Here is a 23,946-nt window from a genome sequence, read left to right as displayed (position 1 = left end):
TCTCCTTCCTCCTGGAGCCAGGATTGGGGCATTTCTGGCTTTGAGCCTGTCTGACTAGAGGTCATTTAATCCTCGCTGGATTTGTCCTGTTTATTTTAGAGAACAGGGCTGTTTACTTTCAGTTTGTATTTCTAGGGGTACTTGCTCATTTTGCTTCCCTTTTATTTACTTTTTGCAAGCACTTGGGTTTGAGTAAATATGTCTATAAAGTTCCAGGGACTGGGTTATTCTATGTCTGGTATTTTAATGGCCTTTAAACAGTGTCTGCTCAGGTAAGCATTTTTATAGATGGTATAGATGGATCGAAAAGATAGAGAATTCTGTTCTTAGTGGCCTCTGATTGCTTCCAAACTGACAGCCAGCCACCAGGAGCCTATGAATCATGGCTTTTCATCAGTAATAAAAATATCAAAGCCAACCCCCATCTCAGACTGAAAAACTGATCCACCCTGGTCAGCCAGACTGGGGAACCGTAGGAGGTATTTAAACACCAGGGCAAAAAACAAACAAACAAACAAACCCTAAAACCAAAAACCAAAAACTGAAAAACACCAGGGCAGTGCTTAGGGTAAGAGTTCCCTAGAGTGTTTTTTTTAAATGCAGATTCATGAGCCCCATACTTGACAATTCTGCTTTGGAAGGTTTGGGCTGAGGCTCAGGAATGTGCATTTTTAACCCATGCTGAAAATTCTGTCCTTAGATCACCTTGAGAAACACAGTCTAGAGTCTCAAAAACACTAGTGCCAATGGGTGAGCCGCCCTTGAGGACAGTGCCTTGTGGGGCAACACACAGAGAAGCTGGGGGACCAGACAGGGTTGTTTGGAATGAGTCCACCAACAATTAGCACACTGTTCCTCCAAAATTAGCCGAGAGAGGATGAGTATTGATCTGGTAAGCCTCTTGCGTAGGGTCTGATTAGTCAGCAACTTGAGGGCAGGGGCTGGATCTCCCTCATCTTATCATCCCTCCCAATGCCTAGGACAAGGCTTGGCTTACAGGTTGGTGCCCTGCTCTGGCTGGGGCACTCCCACCCAAGACAGACCTAGAACGCAGGCCTGGTTACCTCAGGGTAGCCTGGGAGCCAGTTGTTGGGAATGGACGTGGCGGAGAGGCTGAGCGCCATGGTCACCTGCTCACCAGCTCCCGAGCCGGACCGGGTCTGCCAGAGGCCGGATAGACGCCTGGGGAGGCCCTACTGCCTTTTCTGCCCACTCCTCCCACCCCCCCCACCTCTACCCCTCTGCTCCAAGGCCCAGGGTCTTCAGTCCCTGTCCCCATAGGGCCCACTGTGACATCATCAATGCAGTTGGAAACAGCAATGCCCTCAACAGCGCTGAGCCTCAGGCTAGCCTCTAGGTGCCAATGTCTACACGGTGACCCTTACCTGGGGGTGGGAGGGTCCTGTACCCCAGGAAGCCACAGACAGACTTTCTTCTTCACTTGAAGAATTCCACCCTTGTTCTCTATCTGGGCCCCTTTGTTTCCCTTCCTGGGTCAGGGTGCTCATTGGTTCATTGGCAATGGTTTACTTATTTATCCTGCTTCCTGGCCCCCACCTGCCCCCAAAGGTAAGCTCCGGGAGGGCCTGGCCCACATCTGCTTTTCGCTGCTGAATCCCTAGTACCTAGCACAGGGCCTGATAAATAGCCAATACTCCACAAACGTTTTTCGGGTGCATGAATATATGAACGAGAGGCTTCACTGGCTCTCGCCAGCCAGTCCTTTAGTCACTCGACAAGCGTGCTTTGTACATCTGCTGTGGGTCTGGCTCTTGTCGACCTGAATAACTCCTTTTCTGCCCCCAGGAGCTCCCAGCCCGGTGGTGGTGGGATGCTGGAGCCGCATCCTCTGTGTCATCCACCCCGACCAGGGCTCTATCCCAGGTCTACGGAGATGGGGCTGCAGACAGGATTGCGCTGTGCCCACGACAGTCTCTTAAGCCAGAGAAATGGGCTGTGGTCTGGCAGGATTTCCCCTGCCTGATTCAGGGAGTCCTATCTGCCCCGAGGCCTCTGTCTCTGCCTCTGCTGACAAGCACGGCTGCTTGTTTCTGCTGATACTGCAGCGGGGTGCATCTACAGAAGCAATCCATAAAACACCATTTACAGCCAGAGCTAAACCACAAAATCAATCCCCAACGCTCACTCCCATCAACAAACATGCTTGGAGGGCCTCCTGATGGGGGCACACCACCGTAAGGTGCCACGGGAGAGGCCGGGATGAATGAACTGGGGACTCAGGCCCGGGGAGGGGCTTCTAATCTCCCTTGGGAGCCAAGACGCATGGGGATGAGACGATTAACCACACATAATAAAAGCGTGTAAGCCAAGTAGTAAACGAAGGCTCTAGAACTGCACTGCTCAGTATGGTAGCCACCAGCCAATGGGGCTACCGAGCACTCGGAGTATGGCTAAGTCTGAATTGAGAGGTGCCACATGTATAAAATAATATACACATCAGCTTATGAAAAAATATACATCTCAATTTTAAAATATTGATTACATGTTGAAATGATAAAATTTTGGATACTTTGGCTTAAAATACTCTATTATTAAAATTAATCTCACCTTGGGGTGGCTGGGTGGTGCAGTTGGTTAAGCATCCGACTCTTGGTTTCGGCTCAGGTCCTGATCTGAGGGTCATGAGATCGAGCCCCTCCACTCAGCCCAGAGTCTGCTTGTCCGTCTCCCTCTGCTCCTCCCCTCACTTGCATGTGCGCTCTCTCAAATAAATAAATAAAATACTAAAAAGTAAAAATTAACCTCACCTGTTTCTTTTACCTTTTAAAAATGTGGCTGCTTGGGGCACCTGGGTGGCTCAGATGGTTAAGCATCTGCCTTCAACTCGGGTCATGATCTGCAGGTCCCAGGATCAAGCCCCGCATCATGCTCTCTGCTCAGTGGGGAACCTGCTTCTCTCTCTCCCTCTGCCTCTCCCCCTGCTTGTGCTCTCTCTCTATCTCTCTCAAATAAATAAATAAAATCTTTAAAAGTAAATAAAAAACATAAAAATGTGGCTGCTAGAACATTTAAAGTGACATATGTGGCTTTCATTACACTTCTGTTAGACAGGTCCAGGAGTGGAGGGCACCAACGATGGACCGGTAGCCTGTGCTGAGGCAGCTGGGAAGAATTCGAAGGAAATGGGACTATTAGGAACTAGCAACGGGGTGGGAAGGGATGGGAAGACATTTGAAAAGTTTGATCATGAAGGGAAGGGGGGAAGGTGACAGCTCAGGGAGGCAACAGAGTCCCAGGAACAATGCACACACCACCCACCAGTTCTTCCTCCCCCTCCTGTCATCCTCCCAAAAGATGAACCTTGGGTGCCTCCAGTCACCCCCTCCCTGCATGCAATGACTCTAGAGTAAGGCTCCTTCCTCTCAATCCTGGACCATGGGGAGTTGGCCAGACGTGGCCAGAGATCTGGGCTTGGATGCTAAGTCTCAGGTAAGTAAAATCCCTATCCAGCCCTCCCTGACCCCTAGCACTGGGCCCTGGGCAAAGGGCAATGGCGGGGGAAGGGAGGGGAGGTCAGGAACCCCGAGGCAGATGGAGCTGGGGAGTTGGTCAATGTGTGAGATGGGGAGGATTTCTCAGAGGAGCAGTGTGGCCCAGGAGGGGGAAGTCAGCCCCCAAACCTGCCCAGACAAAGCTTCCACTCTGGACATATTTCATCAAGGGAAATCAGGCAGCCTGGATCTGATATTCCTGCCTCTGCCTTCCCACTCAGCCACACAGAGAAGCTGTAAACACTCAAATGCAAGGATTAACTCTGCATGTGGTGTCTGGGACATTGTGAACAACTCTTGGCAGCTGTGTGTGTCTGTATTGGATTGATCTTTTTAACCCCAGCACCTAGGACGTGAAGCTTGGTACACAGCCAGTGTTCAGCAAATACTGATGGAAAAGGAAGGAAGGAAGGCAGGAAGGAAGGAAGGGAAGGAGGGAGGGCTATACTTGTTCTGTGCTAGATTTCTGGATGTGGGCAGCAAGAAGGGTGTCTCACAGGCCAGATACCAGTGTCCAAGTCAGAGGAGAACTGATGCCCAGAGCCCAGCATTCCACCATCCTACCTCCCTGCCAGAGAGAGCTCTGGGCCCATAAGTTTTGAGAAATAGTCTATGTACAGGCTATGGACCTTCCTGGGCTAAAGCTGTGCCCCTGGTCTCTTAACCTATTAAACCCCTTAAGGCCTCTGGGAAAGGAAAGATAATGTGAGGAATTCCAGGAGGGTTGGATAAGCCCGGCTGGGGGGTGGTGGGTGGGGCTGAGTTCCTTCCCGGACAGACAAAGGACGGGCCCCCCGGCTCCTCAGGAAGCCTGCAGTTTTCCCTTATGGCCACTGGAGGGCACTTCGACCCTGAATACTAGCTCTCGCCCACCTCTCACGTCTCTGGAGAGAAACGTTTTTTTAAATCACCACAGTAATGGTTCTCCTGTGGGGATATCCAATACAGTGCTAACGCCTTGAAATATATATCATCTCATTTAACATTCACTACACTTGAGTTATCTTGGCTGTTTAGGAAAAACAGTTTGCTCAGCTAAATACCGTCTGGGAGTAAGAACTTGAATCCAAGCCCTCGTGTACCAACCATAATCAAGAAATGCAAGGGGCGCCTGGCTGGCTCAGTAGGTAGAGCATGTGACTCTTGATCTCAGGGCCTTGAGTTCAAGGCCCACTTTGGGCATAGAGGTTACTTGAAAAAAACAAAAACAAAAAACCAACAATGAATGCCCACGGGACTGAAGAGGGGGCTGGCTGAAATAGATGCCATAGACACCACTACTGAGCAATTCACACAGACATGAAATCGGAAGACGACTTACAATTTGTACGTTTCACATGGTAACGTTTTTTCCCCCCTGAAATGATGTTGTTAAATAAATGAAGTGTTTCACAGTCCATGGGTGTCTTAACTTGGAGGAAATGGTCATTGTAATATGAGGAAGGAAAAGACAACTTTCATTTAATACTTAAATAGCACTTGCAATCTACCCAGAACTGTTCTAAGCACTTTACTTACATAAAGTAATTAAATTAATTCTCACAGCCACCCTCTGAGGCATGCACTGTTATGGTCCCCGTTTACAGACGAGGAAAGAAGAGTTTCAGAGAGGTCGCGTGGCCAGTAAGAAACAGAGACGGGTTTAGGGACTCAGGCAGTCTGGTCCCAGAGTCTATAGTCTGGAATTTGGGAACTCAGGCTGGAGCTGGCCTTGAGAGGGGAGGGGTAAGAGTTCCTCGGGAAGAAGTGCACTTTGCGGGAGAGGGTGTTCCAGGCACATGGCAGAGCGTTAACTAAGGCCCAGAGGTGGGAAATCGAGGTGAAGAGTCAGGCTAGTGTCCCGGCGTGGCTACGGGGAGGACAGACGGCAGAGGCCTGCGCAGGAGGAGCTCCCTGGGGCCTCCTAGGGGTGGGAAGAAGGGAGGCACCACAGGGGTGCTGGGATCGGGTGGGGGTGCTCCGGGGCAGGGAAGAGCTGAGGCCACCCTGCCCCCGCCCCTCTCCAGGGACTGGCGTTTGGGAAGTGCAGTGTGTGCTCAGGAAACGGTCGCATTGGATTACAGGGGAGATTAAAGGAGCTAAATTGGGCCTGGGGCTGGGGGGAGGTTTTGGAGAAGGGGACTGCGGGAGGGCCAGCAGCTGGCCAGCCAGGAGAGGCTGCCGGGAGCTAAGGCTGGGGGCAGGGATCCCACAACAGGCAGGAAGCCCTTCTGACCCCAGCAAGGCCGGAATGTGGGGTCAGCAAGCAAGGGCGTCCTCACTCAGAGGGAGCTGGGGGAGGGGGAGGGGCGGAGACCCCGGGGGAGGTGGAGACAGATTTGAAGGGAGAGGTGTGTGTGGTGGGGAGGGGGTTAGGAGGAATGGCCTGGAGAGGAAGGGAAGGGGGCAGAGACCAGAGAAGGGGAAGAATTTGGGGGTAGAGACAGCCTGAGCCCCATCCTGAGAGGGTATTTGGGATTCCAAGCCTTACCCTGGCTGGGAAGTGGGGGGGGGGGTATTGTTGCTTGGAGGGTGTTGGTGGAGAGCTCTTTGCACAAAACGGAGGAGCACAAAACTCCCACAGCCCCAGTAGCCCTTTCCTCTCCTCCCAACCCCCTCCCCCAGCCTGATTGGCAGCACCGGCTGGGGCCCTTCCCAGCTCCCAAAGCAGGTGGTCAGTGGGCTATTCTGGTGCCCAGGATGGCTGGGGAGCCTGGGGAAGGGCAGAAGGAGATCCTGGCCCGTCTCTTTGAGGCTGGTTGGGGAGGGGGCATCAGGGAGGCTCTTTGGGACAGCTGGGGGATAGGGTTCTAACTGCTGTGGTGGGGAGAAAAACTCCAGAGCTCTGTTTATGACAAATTGTTATCTCTCAGGATCTTTAAATTTGGGAAGGGGGGTATATCTGGAATATCTCTGGGTGGCTCTGGGGCCTGAGAGTTGGAGCAGTGGGAATCCCCAGCAGATGACCCTGGACCCCAGGATCCAGCCCAGCCCCTAGTCCCAGTCCTCGAAGCAGCCTCTCTAGGACTGCATTGTGCATGGTGCTGTCGGAGGCCTGTGCCCAGGCCAGCTGGGGGCAGTCTGGGGCCAGGGTGCACTCAGGGGATCCTCTCTGGCTGGCAGGGAAGCCCCGGTGCCTGGCTGGTGGCACAGGGCAGAGTGGCCCCCACTGACCTCTTTATTCCCTAGATGGGAAAACTTCAGCGCCCCCAGGTCCTATGGGATGGATGCCAGACTCCCTAAAACCTGCCCCAACCAAGCCCAGTCGGATTTCTGAGGAGAGTGGGGTTGGGGAGAGGAGCAGGGTGGAAGGTTGGGCCGGACTTGCCCACTAGCCAGGGGACTTTTCCGCAGAGATCCCTGGATAGGGCTGAGTTAAAAAAAGGAAGGACCTAGAACCGAGCCTGCCAAGTCAATCTGCGGGAAGGCTTTAGAGACACAGAGACATGAGCTGGGTTTCTAGGAGCCATCAACTAAGGTTCAAATCCAGACTTTGTTTTTACTTTCTATGCAACCTTAGAGAACTTCCCTAACCTCTCTGAGCCTAGTATCCATAACTATAAAATGAGGATAGGGGTTATTTCCCAATATTGTGTGGATTAGAGATACAGTGATTGCATATGGCAGGTGTCCAGAATACCATGCCCCACATAACGACCAGTTATGGAGCACCTACTGTATACTAGACATGGTGTTCTGGACACCTGCCATGTACAATCACTGTGTCTCTCTAATCCTCACAACCTTGGGAAGCCATTTTACAGATGAGTAAACTGAGGCTCGGAAAGGTGAAGTAACTCACCCACGAGTGATAGATCCAATTTGAATCCAGGCAGTGGTCCAGCAGCTGCTTCCCAAATCCCCACCCCCACTCCTTACCTATCCCTCTGCAGGGTCAAATGGAATTTTGGCCTTTGGCCGGCTATCTGGACAGATGTGAGAAGATAGAAGGATGAAGGCCTGGGGCTATAAAAACACTGAGGGTCCGAGAAGGGGTATCTTCTGGAACCCGAGACTCACTTTCATTGTGTACTTGGATGGTTTGAAGAATAAAGCATCCCACTCAGCAGCTAGAACAGCTCCCAGTGCTGTGGTGGGCTGTGGTCTAGACTGGCAGAGAGGGCCCTGGGGTCTGAGTGGACCCCAAGATGACTGTGACTCAGCTGGTTGGAGGAAGAGGAGGATGATCCTATAAGGCTATAGATAGCAACTGTGCATAGTGGCCATGTGAGGTCATTGCCAGCCTGCTTAGTCCCTGTTTAAAGCACTCCACAGCCTCAGAGTGATGTAGGAAACCTGGAAAGGGCCCAGGACAGCAGAGATATGGCCAAACTGGAGGGGCTGAAACCAAAAAAGCCTATGAGGAAAGATGAAAGGAATGGGGATGAATCAGGGAAAGAGGCTGAGTGATGGCACTAGGAACCTGACAGACTTTCAGGGAAGAGAGGAAACTGCCTTTCTCTCTCTGGGTCAAGTTCTAAGAAAGAAATAAGGGGCTTGCGTTTCAGCAGAGGGATTAGAGTTAGGCTTTCAGAGGCTATCCAGGGTGTGAATCCGTGGGCAGGTGAAGGAACCTGTGACATCTCCCCGCATGGAGGTGGGAGCAGGGCCGAGTGCGCCCTCTGACCCCATCTCAGGGGCTCCCGGCTCGCCCTGACAGCCTCCACCCCGGTTCTCAGACCCCTTCCCCTCTTCCCCCCAGATACACCCCGGTCTGGTCAAAGAGCGTTTCTCCTGTTCTGTGAGGGGTTTAGGCTGGGAGTGGGGGTGCATGTCTGTGTGGGGAAAGGGGGCTCCTCTGCCTTGAGTCTCTGTCTCTTCAGGACATGGCTCAGAACTGGGTGCCATTTGGAGAAGTTCAGAGGTAGCCCCTACAAACTGCTGGGAATTGTGTGAGGTGGCTGGTGTGCTGAGGAGAGGAATGTGCGGGGACAGCTGAGTCCCTGAGAGCTGGTGCAGGGCAGGGGGACATCATTTGTTTTGTTGGGCAGGACACGGGGATGAGGGGAGGGGAGCCCGGAGAGATGGAAGATGGGAGCCCCTGGCAGTTGGGAAGAGTGGGTGGGTGGGGAGAGCATATGTCTAAGGAGGAAGCAGATCCCATTTCTGCTGGCTAGTGTAGCCACGTCTCATCATGGGATGGGGGCCAACCTGGGGCCGGGCCAGAGATCTGGGTCCCCCTTGATGGTGAGTCTGTGGTGAGCAGAGAGGCTCCCAGCGAGGCTGCCCAGGGAGGCACTGAAGCTTCAATTCAGAAGAAAAAGGACTCTCTCACTCCTCTCCTTGGGTCAGCGCAGGGAGGAATGTCCAGGATATTTCACTTTAAGTAAGGAGAAACTGAGCCCCAGTCAAGGGACATGTTCAGTTCTGTCCCACAGCTTATCCAGAGCTGGCCCTGGCCTCTGGCCTCCCAACTCCCAGCCAGATGCTGCTCTATCAGGATGCCTTCCCGGAGACTTCTCCTAATGCTACCGAAGCCCCTTCTCCTTCCCTCTTGACTTCAGTCCCCATCCCTCTGCTCTTCCATCTTTTACTGATGCGAGTAACACCTGAAGCGTCCAGGAGGCTGAGAGTCCACAAGGCACCTTCACCTCCGCCATCTCAGTAGCCCCTCCCCTTGAAGCTCAGCCCTACCTTCCCCCCCCCCCCCCCCCCCCCCGCCCCACAACCCATCCAGGCTTCAAGGCGTCCTATTTGGTAGAAGTTGGGGGCTGGGAGGAGGTGAGATTGGCCTCAGACTTCTCCTACTTTGGCAGAAAACCCGCAGCGTTCCATGTCTGTAAAAGGAGTGTGGGGCAGGCGGGGGTTGGAGCCAGGCTGTGGGCCTCCCCGGGGAAGAAGCTGGGTCAGGGGTGTGGGGGCGATGAGGTGGAGGTGGAGGAGGGGTATATGAGAATGGAGTGGGGGCGCCGGTGAGGCTAGGGGCCCAGAGAGAGGTCTGGGGTCACATGGAGAGAGATGGTGGCCTGAAGGTCTTAAACCCATGAGAGGCAGAGGGTGACAGATGAGGGGTGGATGGCCCGCCCAGCCTGGGGAAGGGGGTGAGCAGTGCAGCAGGAGAGAGATGAGTTTCAGGGAGAATGCTGACGCCACCATCCTGCTGGGCCCCCCAACCCAACCTCTCCCTGGTGATATCAGGAAGAAACAATTGCCTCTGGACATTCCTTCCCTTTTACAGTCACTCTGGGCTGCTCAGCAGCCTGTGGAGGTTACGCAGCCACTAGAGCTAAGAGGAATGGGTGGGGGGGCAGTGGGGAAGGGGGCTGTTGGGAGGAGGGCTCTGGGAGCACTGAGGCGTGGAGGCACGCAAGAGCAAAGGCCTCAGCTGAGGACCACTCACTGTTCCCACTCCCTTGGCCCAGAGACTCAGGATGTCAGAAGCTGAGGGGACCTCAGAGGCCACCTGGCCTGATCCCCTTTCACAGGGGATGACAGGGCGCCACAGACGATTTGTGGGTGAACCCCCAGGATGAGCATCCATATCTTAGACTCACCCCTCACCCACACCCCCCTGCTTGAGCCTCCTACCTCCCTACCAAGGGCTAAAGCTGAGGCAAGAGCCATGGTTCGGGGTTCACACCTGCCACACTGTCCTCAAGGCTCTAAGGCAATGGCCGCTTCCTGGCCCAGCCCAGATCGGGATGGAAGCACAAGGTGCCTGGCTGGGAAACAGAAAGTGGAGGAGGATGGGCCCTGGAGAACAGGGCAGAGCCCACCCTGGAGGTAGGGATCAGTGGGTGGAGGGAGGGTGCTCTGTGGGGAGGCATCAGGACTGCCTCACACCGGGGGGATCCCGGGGTCAGACTGGGGCAGGTGAGGCGCTCCCAGACACGGCAAGGTGGGAGAGTTGCTCCTGGTCCTCTCCTTTGTGACCTCTTTCAGTTTTTCCTCAATCCAAATGCCCCATGCTGGCCAGGTCAGTGTCCCCACCCCAGCCACCCACCAATGCCAGTCACCTGCCCCCCTCCTTCTGAGACATCTATGGGATCTGGGACATCCTATGGGTACCCAGGGCCCTTGTGTTCTAGGGAGCCCTCTGTGAAGGTTCAGAGATCTGCCTAGGCATCCATAAGCCCCCCAAACACTGAGCATAGGGGAAGCCAGGGGACAGCAAATGCAAAGGCCTGGAGGCTGGAAAGAGTTTGGCAGGGTCATGCAATAGAAAGAGGACAGTGTGGCTGAAGTGGGGTGAGCCCAAAGGGGAAGTGAGTGAGCTAAGGTTGATCAGTTGGACAGGGCCGGTCCTATGGAGCCTTGGAGGTCATGATGAGTTTGGGTTTTGCTGGTTCATTAGTTCAGGGAAGGAAGAGAGTGAAAATGGGGAAACAGGCGAAGTGTCCAAGAGGAATGACTACTGCTCCCAAATATTTGGTCTGTGAAGGTGGGGTTCTCTTTGCTCTGCTTGGCTCCCAGGTTAGAATAAGTGGCTTAGCAGAGACACATCGTCTGGGTTCAAATATAAGGAAATATATATATATATATATTTTTTAATTTTATTTTTTGATGTAGGCTCCATGCCCAATATTGGGCTTGAACTCAAGACCCTGAGATCAAGAGCTTTGTGCTCTACGGACTGAGCCACCCAGGCACCCTTAAGGAAATGTTTTCTAATACCAGAGCTGTCCACTGTCCCATGACAGAGATGTGCTAGGTACTCAATGACTCTTAGTGGAATGGAATGGGCAGCCTAGAGACACTGAGTTCCCAGCTGGACCCAGGCTTGCTACAGTCACCAGAGATATTTCAACCTTAACTGAGAAGTAAGGACATTGGACAGGCTGTCCTTGTGATCGTTGAAGTCACCTCTAACCACAAGTTCCCAAGACTCTCCAAGGTCAGGTAATCCAGGAAGATTTCAAGCAAAAGTAGGACTGACTTCCTTTTTTTTTTTTTTTTTAGGATTTTATTTATTTATTTGAGAGAGAGAGAGAGAGGTAGTGAGAGAGAGCACAAGCAGGGAGGAGAGGGAGAAGCAGATTCTGCACTGAGCAGGGAGACTGACCTGGGGCTTGATCCCAGGACCTGAGATCATGATCTGAGCTGAAGGCAGATGCTTAACCAACTGAGCCACCCAGGCGCCCCCTGGACTGACTTTCTTCTTTAATTGATTCGACAAAATGTATTGATAACACCCAGTGTACAGGACACCGTAATGCATACTTAAGTATATAAACTGTCCCTTCTTCTGAAAAGTGCTGAATGAAATGGTCCATCTTAGTGGAACTTCCCATTTCCCACACCAGTTAGCTCAAGGAAGAACATGACCTTAAAATAATGTGACTATTTTTTAAAAATAGCTTGTCAAAATTTATAAATTCAAAACTGTGTCCCCAGGATGTTCATAGCAGCACTGTTTATCATAGCAAAAGAATGGAAACAGTATAAATGTCCATCAATTAAAAATCGGCTAAATAAATTATGGCAAATCTGTACAGTGAAATACAAATGAAGATATTAAGAAGAATGACTCAACATCTCCCAACAAAGAGAAAAGCAGGACCAGATGGCTTCATTGGTGAGATCTACCAAACATTTCAGAATTAACACCAGTCCTTCTCAAACTCTTCCAAAAATTTGAAGAGGAGGGCATACTTCCTAACTCATTCTATGAGGCCAGCATTCCCCTGATACCAAAGCCAGACAAAGACCCACAAGAAAATAAATCTACAGACCTATGTCCCTTATGAATATTGATGTAAAAATATTCTCAGCAAAACACTAGCAAATCAAATTCAGCAGCATATTAAAAGGATTATACACCATGACCTAGTGGGATTTATTTCTGGAATGCAAGGATGTTCAACATATGAAAATCAATCAGTTTAAGACACCACATTTACAGAATGAAGGGAAAACCCCACATGATCAATTTCATTTACAATAGCATCAAAATAAGAAAATAATTGGGAATAGACCTAACCAACGAGGCATAAGACTGGTTCATCGAACTCTATAAAACATTGCTGAGATAAATTAAAGAAGACACAAATAAATGGGAAGACATCCCATATTCATTGATTGTAAGACATACTGTTGTTAAACTGTCAATACCGCCTAAAGTGACCTACAGAGTCAAAGCAATCTCTATCAAAATCCCACAACGATTTTTTGAAGAAATGGGAAAATCCATCCTAAAATTCACATGGAATCTCATGGGACCCTGAATAGCCAAACCATACTGAAAAAGAACAAAGTTGAAAGCTTCACGCTTCCTGATTTCAAAACTTATTACAAAGCTACAGTCATTAAAACAGTGTGATACTGTCATGAGGACAGATATACAGGCCAATGGAATAGACCAGAGAGCCCAGAAATAAATCCTCACACATTCGACTAAATAGATCTCAGCAAGGGTGCTGAGACCATTCCCCGGGGAAAGGACAGTCTTCTATAAATGGTGCTGAGAAAACTGGATATTCACATGTAAAAAATGAAGTTGGACCCTTCCCTTACACCACATACAAACATGAACTCAAAATGGATCAAGGACATGAAACTTTACTTTTACTCTTAGAAGAAAACATAGTGGGTAGAATTCATGACACTGAGTTTGGCAGTGATTTCTTGGATATGACACCAAAGCACAGGCAATAAAAGAAAAAATATAGGTAAGTTGGACTCATCAAGATGAAAATGTGTTGTGCACCAAAGCATACGATCACCGGAGTGAAAAGCATATGATCCCACAGAATGGGACCCCTTTGAAATATGTGCCATGTCCATTTTCCATCCAGATAAATTATTAATATTTTTTGTGTGTCCATTTGTAAGTAGTCCCCTGGGGAGGTGAAACTCTGTCTGACTCCAGAGGTGCTGCCCAGTTCAGAACGTGTTTTGGAGCACTCCTCTTTCACCTGCTGTGTGAGCCTTGGGGTGTTGTTTTGCTGCCCTCCATGGTAGCAGATTCTCAGGGTTGGAACTGAAGTTTGGAAACAGTCCCAAGTGTTTCAGAGCCAAGTCTGGTAGATGTTGATTTTGACTAGAGAATAAGTGACAATTTATTTATTTGTTTTCTGCTTCATTTCACCACGAACTGAGGCCTTGGGCTGGTCCGAAGGGCAATTTCCTTATGTGGTCTGGAGACGGTTCACAGAGAGGACTCCCAAAAATGTTCTGTCCTCCCTAGTAGTGTGGAAATGGGTGCACCGTCTCCTACAAGAGATTGGTCAGGAATGTTTTGGCTACGAGTGACAGGAGCCAGCACCAAGTGCCTTAAGTGGGGAAAAAAAAAAAAGGAAAAGTTTATTGGCCCCAAAGTCAGGAAGGACATGGTGGGGTGGGGGGTGGGGGCGGGGCTCACAAAGTCAAGGGTAAAGCTGCAGACCAGGGCTCCTGGGGAGCTGGAATTGAGAATTTCCTGCCTGGCATTCTCCTCTCCAGGTGTGTCTGCTTCTCCTTGTGTGCTGACCTCCCATTCCTCCTAGTGCCAGAATGTCCCACGGGGCAGGAAACATGGCTGCCACAGGCTTCCGCTGAGTAATCCCTGTTCCATCTATAAATTCCAGGGAAGGTCTCTGATTGGCTCTTCTTGGGTCCAGGTCACCCCTTGAGCCAATCACTGCAGTCCGAGGGATAGAGTTGATAAGACTGGCTGGGAACTGAGTCATCTGTCCACCCATTGAGTGTTCTCTGTGTGTGAAGCCTTTGTTACCAAAATAAGGGAATGGGAAAGAAAGCTTGCAGGCTACTTGGAACTACAACAAGGATGGTTGTTGCCTGGGATATGCTAAGGATCCACATGGTCTCTAAAATTCTCCAGGAGCCTACAATCTAGTTGGGGAGACAAGACACAAAAATAACCAGAACACAACAGCTTGCACTGACTGGAAGCCCGGATAAGAATATCTGGAACTCCCCACCTACCTCATATGCCTGTCTCTTGGATAAAAATTAGATACTTAGTGTGGAAAGGCTTTGAGAAGACAGCAGTAACAAAGTCCTTTACAGTTCACCTGGCATATTCACATCCATTCAGGGGGCGGGGCGAAGCACAGCTCTGGAGTCAGACTGCCTCAGCTTCAGGTGCCCCTGCATATTGTTATTCGAGCCTCTTCAAAGCCTGTAGGGTAGACACGGCAAGGCTGACCCCTTCCCCTTGACGGTGGAGGACACAGAAAGGTGAAGCACTTGACTGCTGCTGATGGCAGAGCTGTGGTAGGACCGGCACTCTACTTCAGAGCTTGGCATTCCGAAAGGGCCAGGCCTAAGAGAGGCCTGCAAAGTGCGTAGGGAGGCAGCCAGTGCTCGTGGAGAAGTGGGGATGTCCTCAGGGGTCAGCCAGTACCTTGTACCGGGTAGGAAGAAGGCTATGAAGGACTGGACAAGCCCTCTGTGGGACTCCATTCTGGCTGGGGGCTTGGGGCATTATGGGGGCAGGAAGTGATTGGGGTTTATCACCCCAAACCTGCCTGGGCCATCTGACACCCAGGCCTCCTCAGGTACCCACCCTCACCCCCCAGAGCGCCTCTCCTGTGGGCCTGTTTCCCAGATTGATGCATTCTCCTCTATAAATACCAGCTCTGGTATGCCGGGTTGGCAGTTGTTGCTGACAGAGAGATGGCTGGGTTGACACATGGCTCCTGACAAAATACAAACCCCTGGTGTGTGTGGGTGTGGGTGATGTGAGTAGGGGGATGAATCAGAGAAGGGGTGGGGGTGGGCACAAGGGGGTAGAAGCCAGGTGAAGTTGGTGTGTGGGGGTGAGAGTACATAGTAACTGGAAACTGAGAGGGTGCTGGGCCCTTTCTGGAAATCACCCTGTTGTTTATAAACTCGAGGCTCTGCCCTACCCCAAAGAGGGGGAGGAAAAGGGCCTGCACTAGCCCAGAGGGAAACTGAGGCTCAGGGCTTGAGTCCTGGTACCAGGGGACATATCTGAGCAGGCGGGCTCTGGCCACGACTGCTCTCTGCCCCCCACGGTACTCTCCCAGCCTCCCTGACTGCCTAGAGACCCTTTTCCTCTGGCCTGGCCTGGTGGATGCCTGTCTTTCCTGAGTCCTCCCAACCCTCTGCCAGTTCTAGACAATCTTTGGGGGGGCAGGGAAGTGATTTTGAGTTTTTCTTGGGACTAGGCATTGTTCCTCCAGGAAATGACCCAAAGTCTCTCCTCAGAGCAAAAGGGACACCCTCGAACTAAGTGGAAACCTCTCCCCCACTCTCTCCCCTGACTACCCCCCAGGAGGAGGCCGGCACCCAAGGGCTGAAAGAGGCTTGCCTAGGGATTCCAGACATGCTCTGTGCCCCGGGTGAAGGGGTTGGCAGGCCTGCCCATCTTCTGCCCTCCTAGGTCTTCCAGCCTGTCCCACACCTCTCACGGGCCCCTTCCCCCCGGCGGAGGGGCGCGGGCCTCTTGCGGGGCGGGGGGGGGGGGGGGACTGGTCTCCCCGCCCCCACGCCAGCGGCCGCCCTTCCTGGCAGGACAGCGGGATCCTGCAGCTGTCAGGGGAGGGGTTGGCGGGGGCTGATGTCAGGAGGGATACAAATAGTGCAGACGGCTAAGGGGCCCTGTCTCCCCTCGACGCATCCACTCTCCAGCCGGCCGCCGCCCGCCGCCCCTCCGTGCCGCCCAGCCTCGCCCGCGCCGCCACCATGAGCCAGGCCTACTCGTCCAGCCAGCGCGTGTCCTCCTACCGCCGCACCTTCGGCGGAGCGGGGGGCTTCCCGCTCGCCTCCCCGCTGAGCTCGCCCGTGTTTCCGCGCGCGGGCTTCGGCACCAAGGGCTCCTCGAGCTCGATGACGTCCCGCGTGTACCAAGTGTCGCGCACGTCGGGCGGGGCCGGGGGCCTGGGGGCGCTGCGGGCCAGCCGGCTGGGGTCGGCCCGCGCGCCCTCCTCCTACGGCGCGGGCGAGCTGCTGGACTTCTCGCTGGCCGACGCGGTGAACCAGGAGTTCCTGACCACGCGCACCAACGAGAAGGTGGAGCTGCAGGAGCTCAACGACCGCTTCGCCAACTACATCGAGAAGGTGCGCTTCCTGGAGCAGCAGAACGCGGCGCTCGCCGCCGAGGTGAACCGGCTCAAGGGCCGCGAGCCGACCCGGGTCGCCGAGATCTACGAGGAGGAGCTGCGCGAGCTGCGGCGCCAGGTGGAGGTGCTCACCAACCAGCGCGCCCGCGTGGACGTCGAGCGTGACAACCTGCTGGACGACCTGCAGCGGCTCAAGGCCAAGTGAGGACCCGGCACTCCCAGAACCCCCTTTCCGTGGGCTGGGCGCGGGAGGCGAGGCCACGGGACTGGGGCGCAGCTGTCAGGGCCTGCCTTCCCCCAGGGCGCCAGCAACCCTCTCCTACCTCCGGGCGGGGAGAGAGTCATCTACCGGTGTCCCCCGAGGGGAGATGGACTCCGGGTCTCTCCCTCATGCTCTCACTCTGCAAGGGAGGAGTTTTCTTGGGGACATCACGGGGTGGAAATGGGAGACCTGGGCCCTGTGGACAGCCCCCTTAAAAGCACTTTAAGATTCCAGGCTGGTGTCGATGGGGGACAGGCAGATGAGCGGAGGGAGGAGGCCCCGGTTCAGTCGCCGGGTGGGAGGGGAGGGGGTTGATAGGAGACAAGGCAAATCTGGGGCAAGCTGTGAAGGGCAGGGGGTGGGGAATCTAAGTGGTAGCTCTCAGCTCCTCTGCGATCTGCCCTGGGGGAGGTGGGTAGAGAGCAGATCTTGATCTCTAGGCCAGGCTGAGGCTGTGCCATTCCACAAAGGGAATGGATAAGCTAGAAGAAGGAGGAGGGAGCTAGCTGCAGCCCCCAGAAAGCTTGGAGGGCCTGATGGTGGGCTTCACCAGGCTTCCAGTAGGAAAAGGCAACAAGAATAGAGCAAGTACTCATGGGTCCTGCTTCTGACAGCCCAAGTGAGCAGAATCACTGTCCTACCACCCGGGGTTGCAAACGATAATTGAGCACCTACGTGGGCCAGACTGGGGCTGCGAACCAGGAACATAGAGGTGCATAGAATAGATACAGTTCCTAATCCCAGGGAGGTCACAATCTGGTGGGGACATAGACTTCCGGGGTGTGGCTCTGGGGAAGAAATTGGGCCACTTCCTGTCCCCTCCCTGGGTGGGCAGGGCCTCTTGTCTCTACCCTGTAGGCAGGCCTCCTCCCGGTGTCCTGAGCCCCACTCCCTGGGCAGGCCCCACCTGGCCATCCCCACGGCCAGTTTTATCCCCACCAACTGTCTCTTTCCATCTGTCTGTTCTGGCCAGGCTGCAAGAGGAGATTCAGTTGAAAGAAGAAGCAGAGAACAATTTGGCTGCCTTCCGAGCGGTGAGCCCTCTTTGGTCCCCCAGCAGCTTTACCCCTCTGACCCCAGGTGGCCCCTGGTCTCCCCCTGCCCTGCCTGGGTTATCAGTGACCCTCTCCCTCTTTCTTGACCGCTCCTAGGACGTGGATGCGGCTACTCTAGCTCGAATTGACCTGGAGCGCAGGATTGAATCTCTCAACGAGGAAATCGCATTCCTTAAGAAAGTGCACGAAGAGGTATGCCTTCAGCCTTCCTCCTCAGGGTCCTTAGACCCTGGTGAGAACAGCTGGAAAGGGGGAGGAGCCATGCAAGGCTCTGGGGACCGGGGTGTGAGGGTGCCGTGTGGGTGGGACCTGGTAGACTACTGAGGCCCAGCTGTGCCCTGCAGGAGATCCGAGAGCTACAGGCTCAACTTCAGGAACAGCAGGTACAGGTGGAGATGGACATGTCCAAGCCGGACCTCACCGCAGCCCTCAGGGACATCCGGGCTCAGTATGAGACCATTGCGGCTAAGAACATCTCAGAAGCTGAGGAATGGTACAAGTCCAAGGTGGGCAACCTGGCCCAGGGGCCTGGCCCCTCTGTCCCCCGCCATCCCTGTTTGGAGGTGCTTCCTGTGGCTCTCTCCGTGGGGAGGAGGGTGAGCCAGGGTCTCCAGGCTCCCTTGCCATCCCTTGCCTGCGTCCCGCAGGCTCCTCATCGCGGTACCCCTCCCTGCCCTCAGGTGTCCGACCTGACCCAGGCAGCCAACAAGAACAACGACGCACTGCGCCAAGCCAAGCAGGAGATGATGGAGTACCGACACCAGATCCAGTCCTACACTTGTGAGATCGACGCCCTCAAGGGCACTGTGAGTGCCCGCCTGCCTCACCCGGCCCGCTCCTTCCGGCCCACAGCGCACACTCTCACTCCGTGACCTTGGTTCCCATCACACACCCTCTCTGGGCCTCTGGCTCTTCACATCTCTCACAGGGGCGAAAACAGACAGGTGGATTCTCAGTTGAACTCTCAGGAATCAGGGGTCCCCTAGATGGGGATGGTGGAGAGAAAAGACATGGATGCTTCCTTTTATCGCTTCTATTCTCTGGATTTCCAGAGAAGACTTCACTTGAGTTCAGGGTTCCCTAGCTCAGAAGAGCGTGCCCACTCCCGGACCTGACCATCTGGGGTTGCGCCCCAGCTCCAAGGCTGTGTCTTTCACCACCCTGGGTCCCTCGTGCCCACCCCTCCATGCCTCTCCTTGACCTGGGTGTCGCTGTCCTGCAGAACGATTCGCTGATGAGGCAGATGCGCGAGATGGAAGACCGCTTTGCTAGTGAGGCCAGCGGTTACCAGGACAACATTGCGCGTCTGGAGGAAGAGATCCGGCACCTCAAGGATGAGATGGCCCGCCACCTGCGCGAGTACCAGGACCTGCTCAATGTCAAGATGGCCCTGGACGTGGAGATTGCCACCTACCGGAAGCTGCTGGAGGGCGAGGAAAGCCGGTGAGGGGCCGGTGGTGGGATTCTGGGGAGTGCCCAGGGGCCCATTCCTGCCCCCAGGGGCAGGAGGGGAGAGGGGCTCAGGATCACCTTAGCAAGATCTGGAAATAATTTTATACAAGAGGCCACCACACCATTAATTGCAGAGAATTAACCCAGGCCACCTGGGTAAAAAGTGATTTAATTAATAGCTTCTATAAAAAGAGAAAAAGAAGTATTTATTCCCTTACCCACCTTCAGAATTAAGAGCGGCAGTATAAAACCATGTTCAGGAACCAGTAATAAAATATTCCTGCCAGTCAAGGGAGAGATGAAAGCAGAGTGGGGAATGATGAGGAAGGAAAGGGAGGGGGCAGAGAGGGACAAAGAGAGAGCCTCGGACACAGGCTAAGATGGAGAGGGCAGAGACTCGTGCCCAAGGATGCATACACACACACACACACACACACACAAGCTCACGGGAAAAGATAGCATGACATGCTCAGAACAACTCACTTCTAGATACTGAAAATGACATATGACTAGAAGGCAATGCAAGGGAACTTTTCTGGGGTGTTGGAAATGTTCTGTATCTTGATTTAGACTGGTAGTTACGTTGATGTAGACACTGATCAAAACTCACTGAATTGCATCCTGAAGATCTGTGCATTTCACTGTAGGTAAACCTAACCTCGTTTTAAAACAGGTCAATTACTCAAAAAAAAATGATGCTTATTGATACTCATAAAAACAGTAATATCTAAAGTTTAAAATAATCAGCAGGCATGTTTAAATACAGACCTGCACATAGAGAGAGGTCAGATTTCATAGAATTACATGTACATATATAATGACCTTTTAAGGCGGCTCGAGATGTGTTGCATTTTCCCTGCACTAGGCATAAATGGGGATGGCGTTTACCCTGGAACTTGCCCTCCCATGGCTGGGCCAGAGGTCCCCAGCCTGGCTGGAGGGTGGGCATACGTGATGGATGTGGCCTATAGCTGTTATCCATATACCCTGCAGTGCCTGAAGAAGGAGATCCTGGCGAACTAGAGAGGGCAGGGGCGTCGGGAGTACTGATGTCAGGCCAGCAGGTCAGAGATGGAACAGGACAGTTCCCGGAAGGGACAGTTCCTGGGATAGCTGGAGTTGCCCTTTGACCCCTTAGCAGTGTGAAAGTGGGGGACAGGGACAGCTGACAGTGGCGTGTAGTGAGCACCGGGGCAGGCTTTGATGGGTGGTCACAGGGAGAGATAGAGGGCCCTAAGCCTTCCGGGGCTTGATCTCTCCCCTTTCAGGATCAACCTCCCCATCCAGACCTTCTCTGCTCTAAACTTCCGAGGTAAGTGCGTGTTGGCAGGTGGATGCTGGGGTGGCAGGGGGCAGGAGTCCAGCATGGGCACTGCCCAAGGCCAACCAGGGAGGGGGGATGGAAGCTGGGGTCTGGGAAAGAGAAAGGGGGCTGCTGCAGGTAGGTGGGAAAGTTTAGGTAGGGGCACCTTCTAACAGAGAGGGCTTTTTATTTTATTTCATGGTATTATATTATATTGACCATGTCCCCTGCACCTTCTGGGAGTATTGAACATCGGCAAACAGCTTCTATTCCCAATATACCCAAACTCTGAAGATACCAGGGGTGTCCTTGGGGGTCTGGCAGCAGAAGCATCTAGAGCCACACACCCTGGGCTACAAGGCACCCACCAGCCATTGTCTGGCAAATTGCCAAGCACCCCCCCCCCAGCTGCTTGTTGAACACATTCAGTTTGCTGGAGCAAGATGTTGGATGCACGTTTAAAAAAAAAAAATGAAGCCAAACCTTAGCAAAGCCAAACAATTAAAAGAACGAGCTCCTAGGGCATTCTGCCATTTTGACATTAATAATATGCAGATCGAGTGGCTTTCCAACCCCAGAGAGCAGAAAAACATGCTATAATGATACATTAGGAAAACAAGTCAGAGTCCTTGGCAGTGTCGCCTTTCCTAGATCAAACCTTTTTTGTCTTCGATGTTCATTTCCATCGGGAAAAATACACGCTGTGCTCCGCCGAGTCACAACGTTCATCACAGGCTGGTTGCTCGCTGAGGTGATTTATGAACACCAAACTCATAATCCCCAGGACCTAAATTTGACCCACCCTACAAAACTCAGAACCTCTTTTTTCAGGAGTTTATGCAGACACCCAAGTGTGAGCCTTGCAATTGAAACCGCTTAATGCTTTTTCAAATCAATGGCTCTGTGGCCATGGTAGTGCATTGTTGCTAGGGTTTCACGGCGAAGAAACTGAGGCATAGAGAGGCAAGGGACTGGTCACCGGCATAGTGAATCAGTAACTGACTCCTGTCTGTCTCCCTTTCATTAAGACATTGTTTACTGATCTGGACTCTTTTTTTTTTTTTTTTTAAGATTTATTTATTTATTTTAGAGAGAGAGAAAGGGCAGGGGGCAGGGGCAGAGGGAGAGAGAGTCTTAAGCAGGCTCCGTGCTGAGCGTGGAACCTGATGTGGGGCTCAAGCTCATGACCCTGAGATCACGATCTGAGCCAAAACCAAGAGTTGGATGCTTCACCGACTGTGCCACCCAGGTGCCCCTCATCTGGACTCTTAAAGGGGGCTGGGTACCATGAGGTCCTCCAAAACAGTATTTTGGGACTGGGTTTGGGGTTCTGTCAGGGTACAAATTCACACAAGGCTGTGTTGGACCCCGGGGGTGGAGAGGGGGTGAAGAAATGTGTGAGGAGTGGGAACGTTGGGTGGCCTGGGGCCTCAGGGGTCCCCCACTCTCCTGAATCAGCTCATAGCTGGAGCACATCTATTGGCTCCTGAGCCCATCTCAGCCATGGGACTGTCCCCAGCGTCTGTAGAGCCACCTGCTGGGTGCTGGGCTTAAGGGCAGGCTATAAAGTCTTGCTGCAAAAGTAATAGGCCCATCTTGAGGGGGTAGGAGTCTTCTGAGCTATCACTCCATGGGACCAGGGATGGACTCCCAGTCCCTGGAGTGGCCCAGGCCTGGACCTGGTCAGGCGGAGTGTGTGGATGGATCTGTTACAGAAACAAGCCCGGAGCAAAGGGGTTCTGAGGTCCATACCAAGAAGACGGTGATGATCAAGACCATCGAGACCCGGGATGGGGAGGTGAGCCATCTGCCTGGTTCCCTTAGCCTGGTGGGGGCTCTGGGGTATGTCTGTGAGGCTGTCACCCAGATGCCTTCCACCAGCTGTGCTGGTTCAAGGCCCTGCCTGGAGGGAGAGGGGCTCCTGCTACACTGGAGTGGGCGGGGGGGGGGGGCGCAACCCAGGGCTGGGGCTCCATTCTCCTGCCAACACTGTTTTGGACTGGGCTTCTCTTCCTCCCCAGGTTGTCAGTGAGGCTACACAGCAGCAACACGAGGTGCTCTAAAGCCAGAGGTCCCTCTGCCACCAGAGACCATCCTTGCCCCTGTCCTCACTGCCTCCTGAAGCCAGCCTCCTTCCATCCCAGGGCACCACACCCACACCCAGCCACAGTGCTCCCCTCACAGCCTCTGACCCCTGCTCACCGACCACCACGCATGGCCCCCACAGGGGCCACGGCCCACCCCTGTCCAGGCACAGGCAGCCCCAGCTATTTGAGTCCTGGATGTTGGAAATGAGTGAGCCTGGCTCCTAGCTGCAGAGCCAGCATGGAACCAGGGGAGAGCAGTCCCCTCCCACCTCTGTGACCTCAGGCCCTAGCCTCTGCCTTTGGAGAGGGCCCCAGGGCAGGGCGTTGGGACCCCACAGGATCGGGATGGAACCTATAGACCTCCCCACTCCCTACTCCCTAGCCTGGGTCAGAGAAACAGGGCAGCCACCCCAGCAAGCCGGGCAGGTGACTGGAAGACTAGCCCCTGTGGGAATGGGGGCTTGAAATGGACCCCAAGGTCCCTACCTTCCCCAGGGTGGGCTTAGAAAGCAGGGGCTGCAAGAGGGAACCCCCGAAGGTGCCAGATGTGGGAGCAGGAGATTCAGAAGGAGAGAGGGTGGGTGAGATGCTGGAGAGGAGAGGAGAGGTGAGAGGCAGAGAGCGGTCTCAGGCAAGCGGAGGGGTGCCCCCCTCCGTGCCTGCCCCTCCCCTGCAGCAGGGGCTCTGGACAAAAACAATAAAAAGAGAAGTACTAGCCTAGCACGTCCCTGGATGTGTTGATTGCCTGATCACCTCTGGGGGCCCCTTGAGATGGACTATGTGCTGGCTTCCTGCCCACTCAGACCGTCCCCCAGGGCCTGTCACGCCTACTGTTCCCAGAACCTCCCAGCCTTGCTGTGTGTATGTGGCCTATGGTGGGGGGGGGGCAGGGGGCTTTTGTTAGGGAGCTTTGAATACCTCCTGTTAGGCCCCAATTCCTGGAATGCCCCCCTGGGGCCCCCTACCCCAGCTTCAGACCATCAGGCCACAGGGACACCACCTGCTGTTCTTTCTGACAGACACAGACGGGCTCTGAAGTAGGGCTCTCCTATTCCCTTCCCCAAAGCAGCTCACAGCCCTGTCCCATTAAATCTGCCTGAGCACCTTCTACGGACAAGGGCCGATTCAGGAAAAATAACAATGTTAAGAAAAATAGAAAGTTCTATCTTGTTTTTGGAGAAGAAGACTCTAAAGATATCATTTCATCCTACGTTAACCTAGACTTTCAATGCAATGCAATCTCAAGGAAAATACCAAAGGGAAATTTGGGGAGAATTTGGTAAGCATAGGGGAGGAGAATGTAGGACATATGAAAAAAAAAAAGAGGAAAT

The 23,946-nt window shown here is 53.3% G+C and overlaps 1 protein-coding gene across 2 annotated transcripts; it reads left to right on the top strand.

Annotated features, from left to right (window-relative positions):
• Nucleotides 1-16,079: 16,079 nt before the first annotated feature.
• DES (desmin) lies at nt 16,080-23,327 on the top strand. Of its 2 annotated transcripts, XM_028092220.2 has the most exons (9): nt 16,080-16,657; nt 17,692-17,752; nt 17,870-17,965; nt 18,118-18,279; nt 18,454-18,579; nt 18,996-19,216; nt 20,494-20,537; nt 22,244-22,326; nt 22,550-23,327. In XM_028092220.2, exons 1-9 carry the CDS (start codon nt 16,080-16,082, stop codon nt 22,589-22,591), a joined length of 1,413 nt encoding a protein of 470 aa, XP_027948021.1. In that variant the 3' UTR covers nt 22,592-23,327. The 2 variants fall into 2 exon arrangements, with proteins under 2 accessions (XP_027948021.1, XP_087878154.1); XM_088022028.1 differs by lacking the exons at nt 18,118-18,279; nt 18,454-18,579 and having other exon boundaries at nt 19,140-19,216.
• Nucleotides 23,328-23,946: the final 619 nt, after the last annotated feature.

This window comes from Eumetopias jubatus, unplaced genomic scaffold, assembly GCF_037043125.1.
Source record: "Eumetopias jubatus isolate StellerSeaLion01/CBP00866 unplaced genomic scaffold, mEumJub1_p1.0 scaffold_3, whole genome shotgun sequence".
Classification (NCBI taxonomy): domain Eukaryota; kingdom Metazoa; phylum Chordata; class Mammalia; order Carnivora; family Otariidae; genus Eumetopias; species Eumetopias jubatus.
Note: the sequence above shows the minus strand (reverse complement) of the source record. Positions and strands in the feature narration are given on the sequence as shown.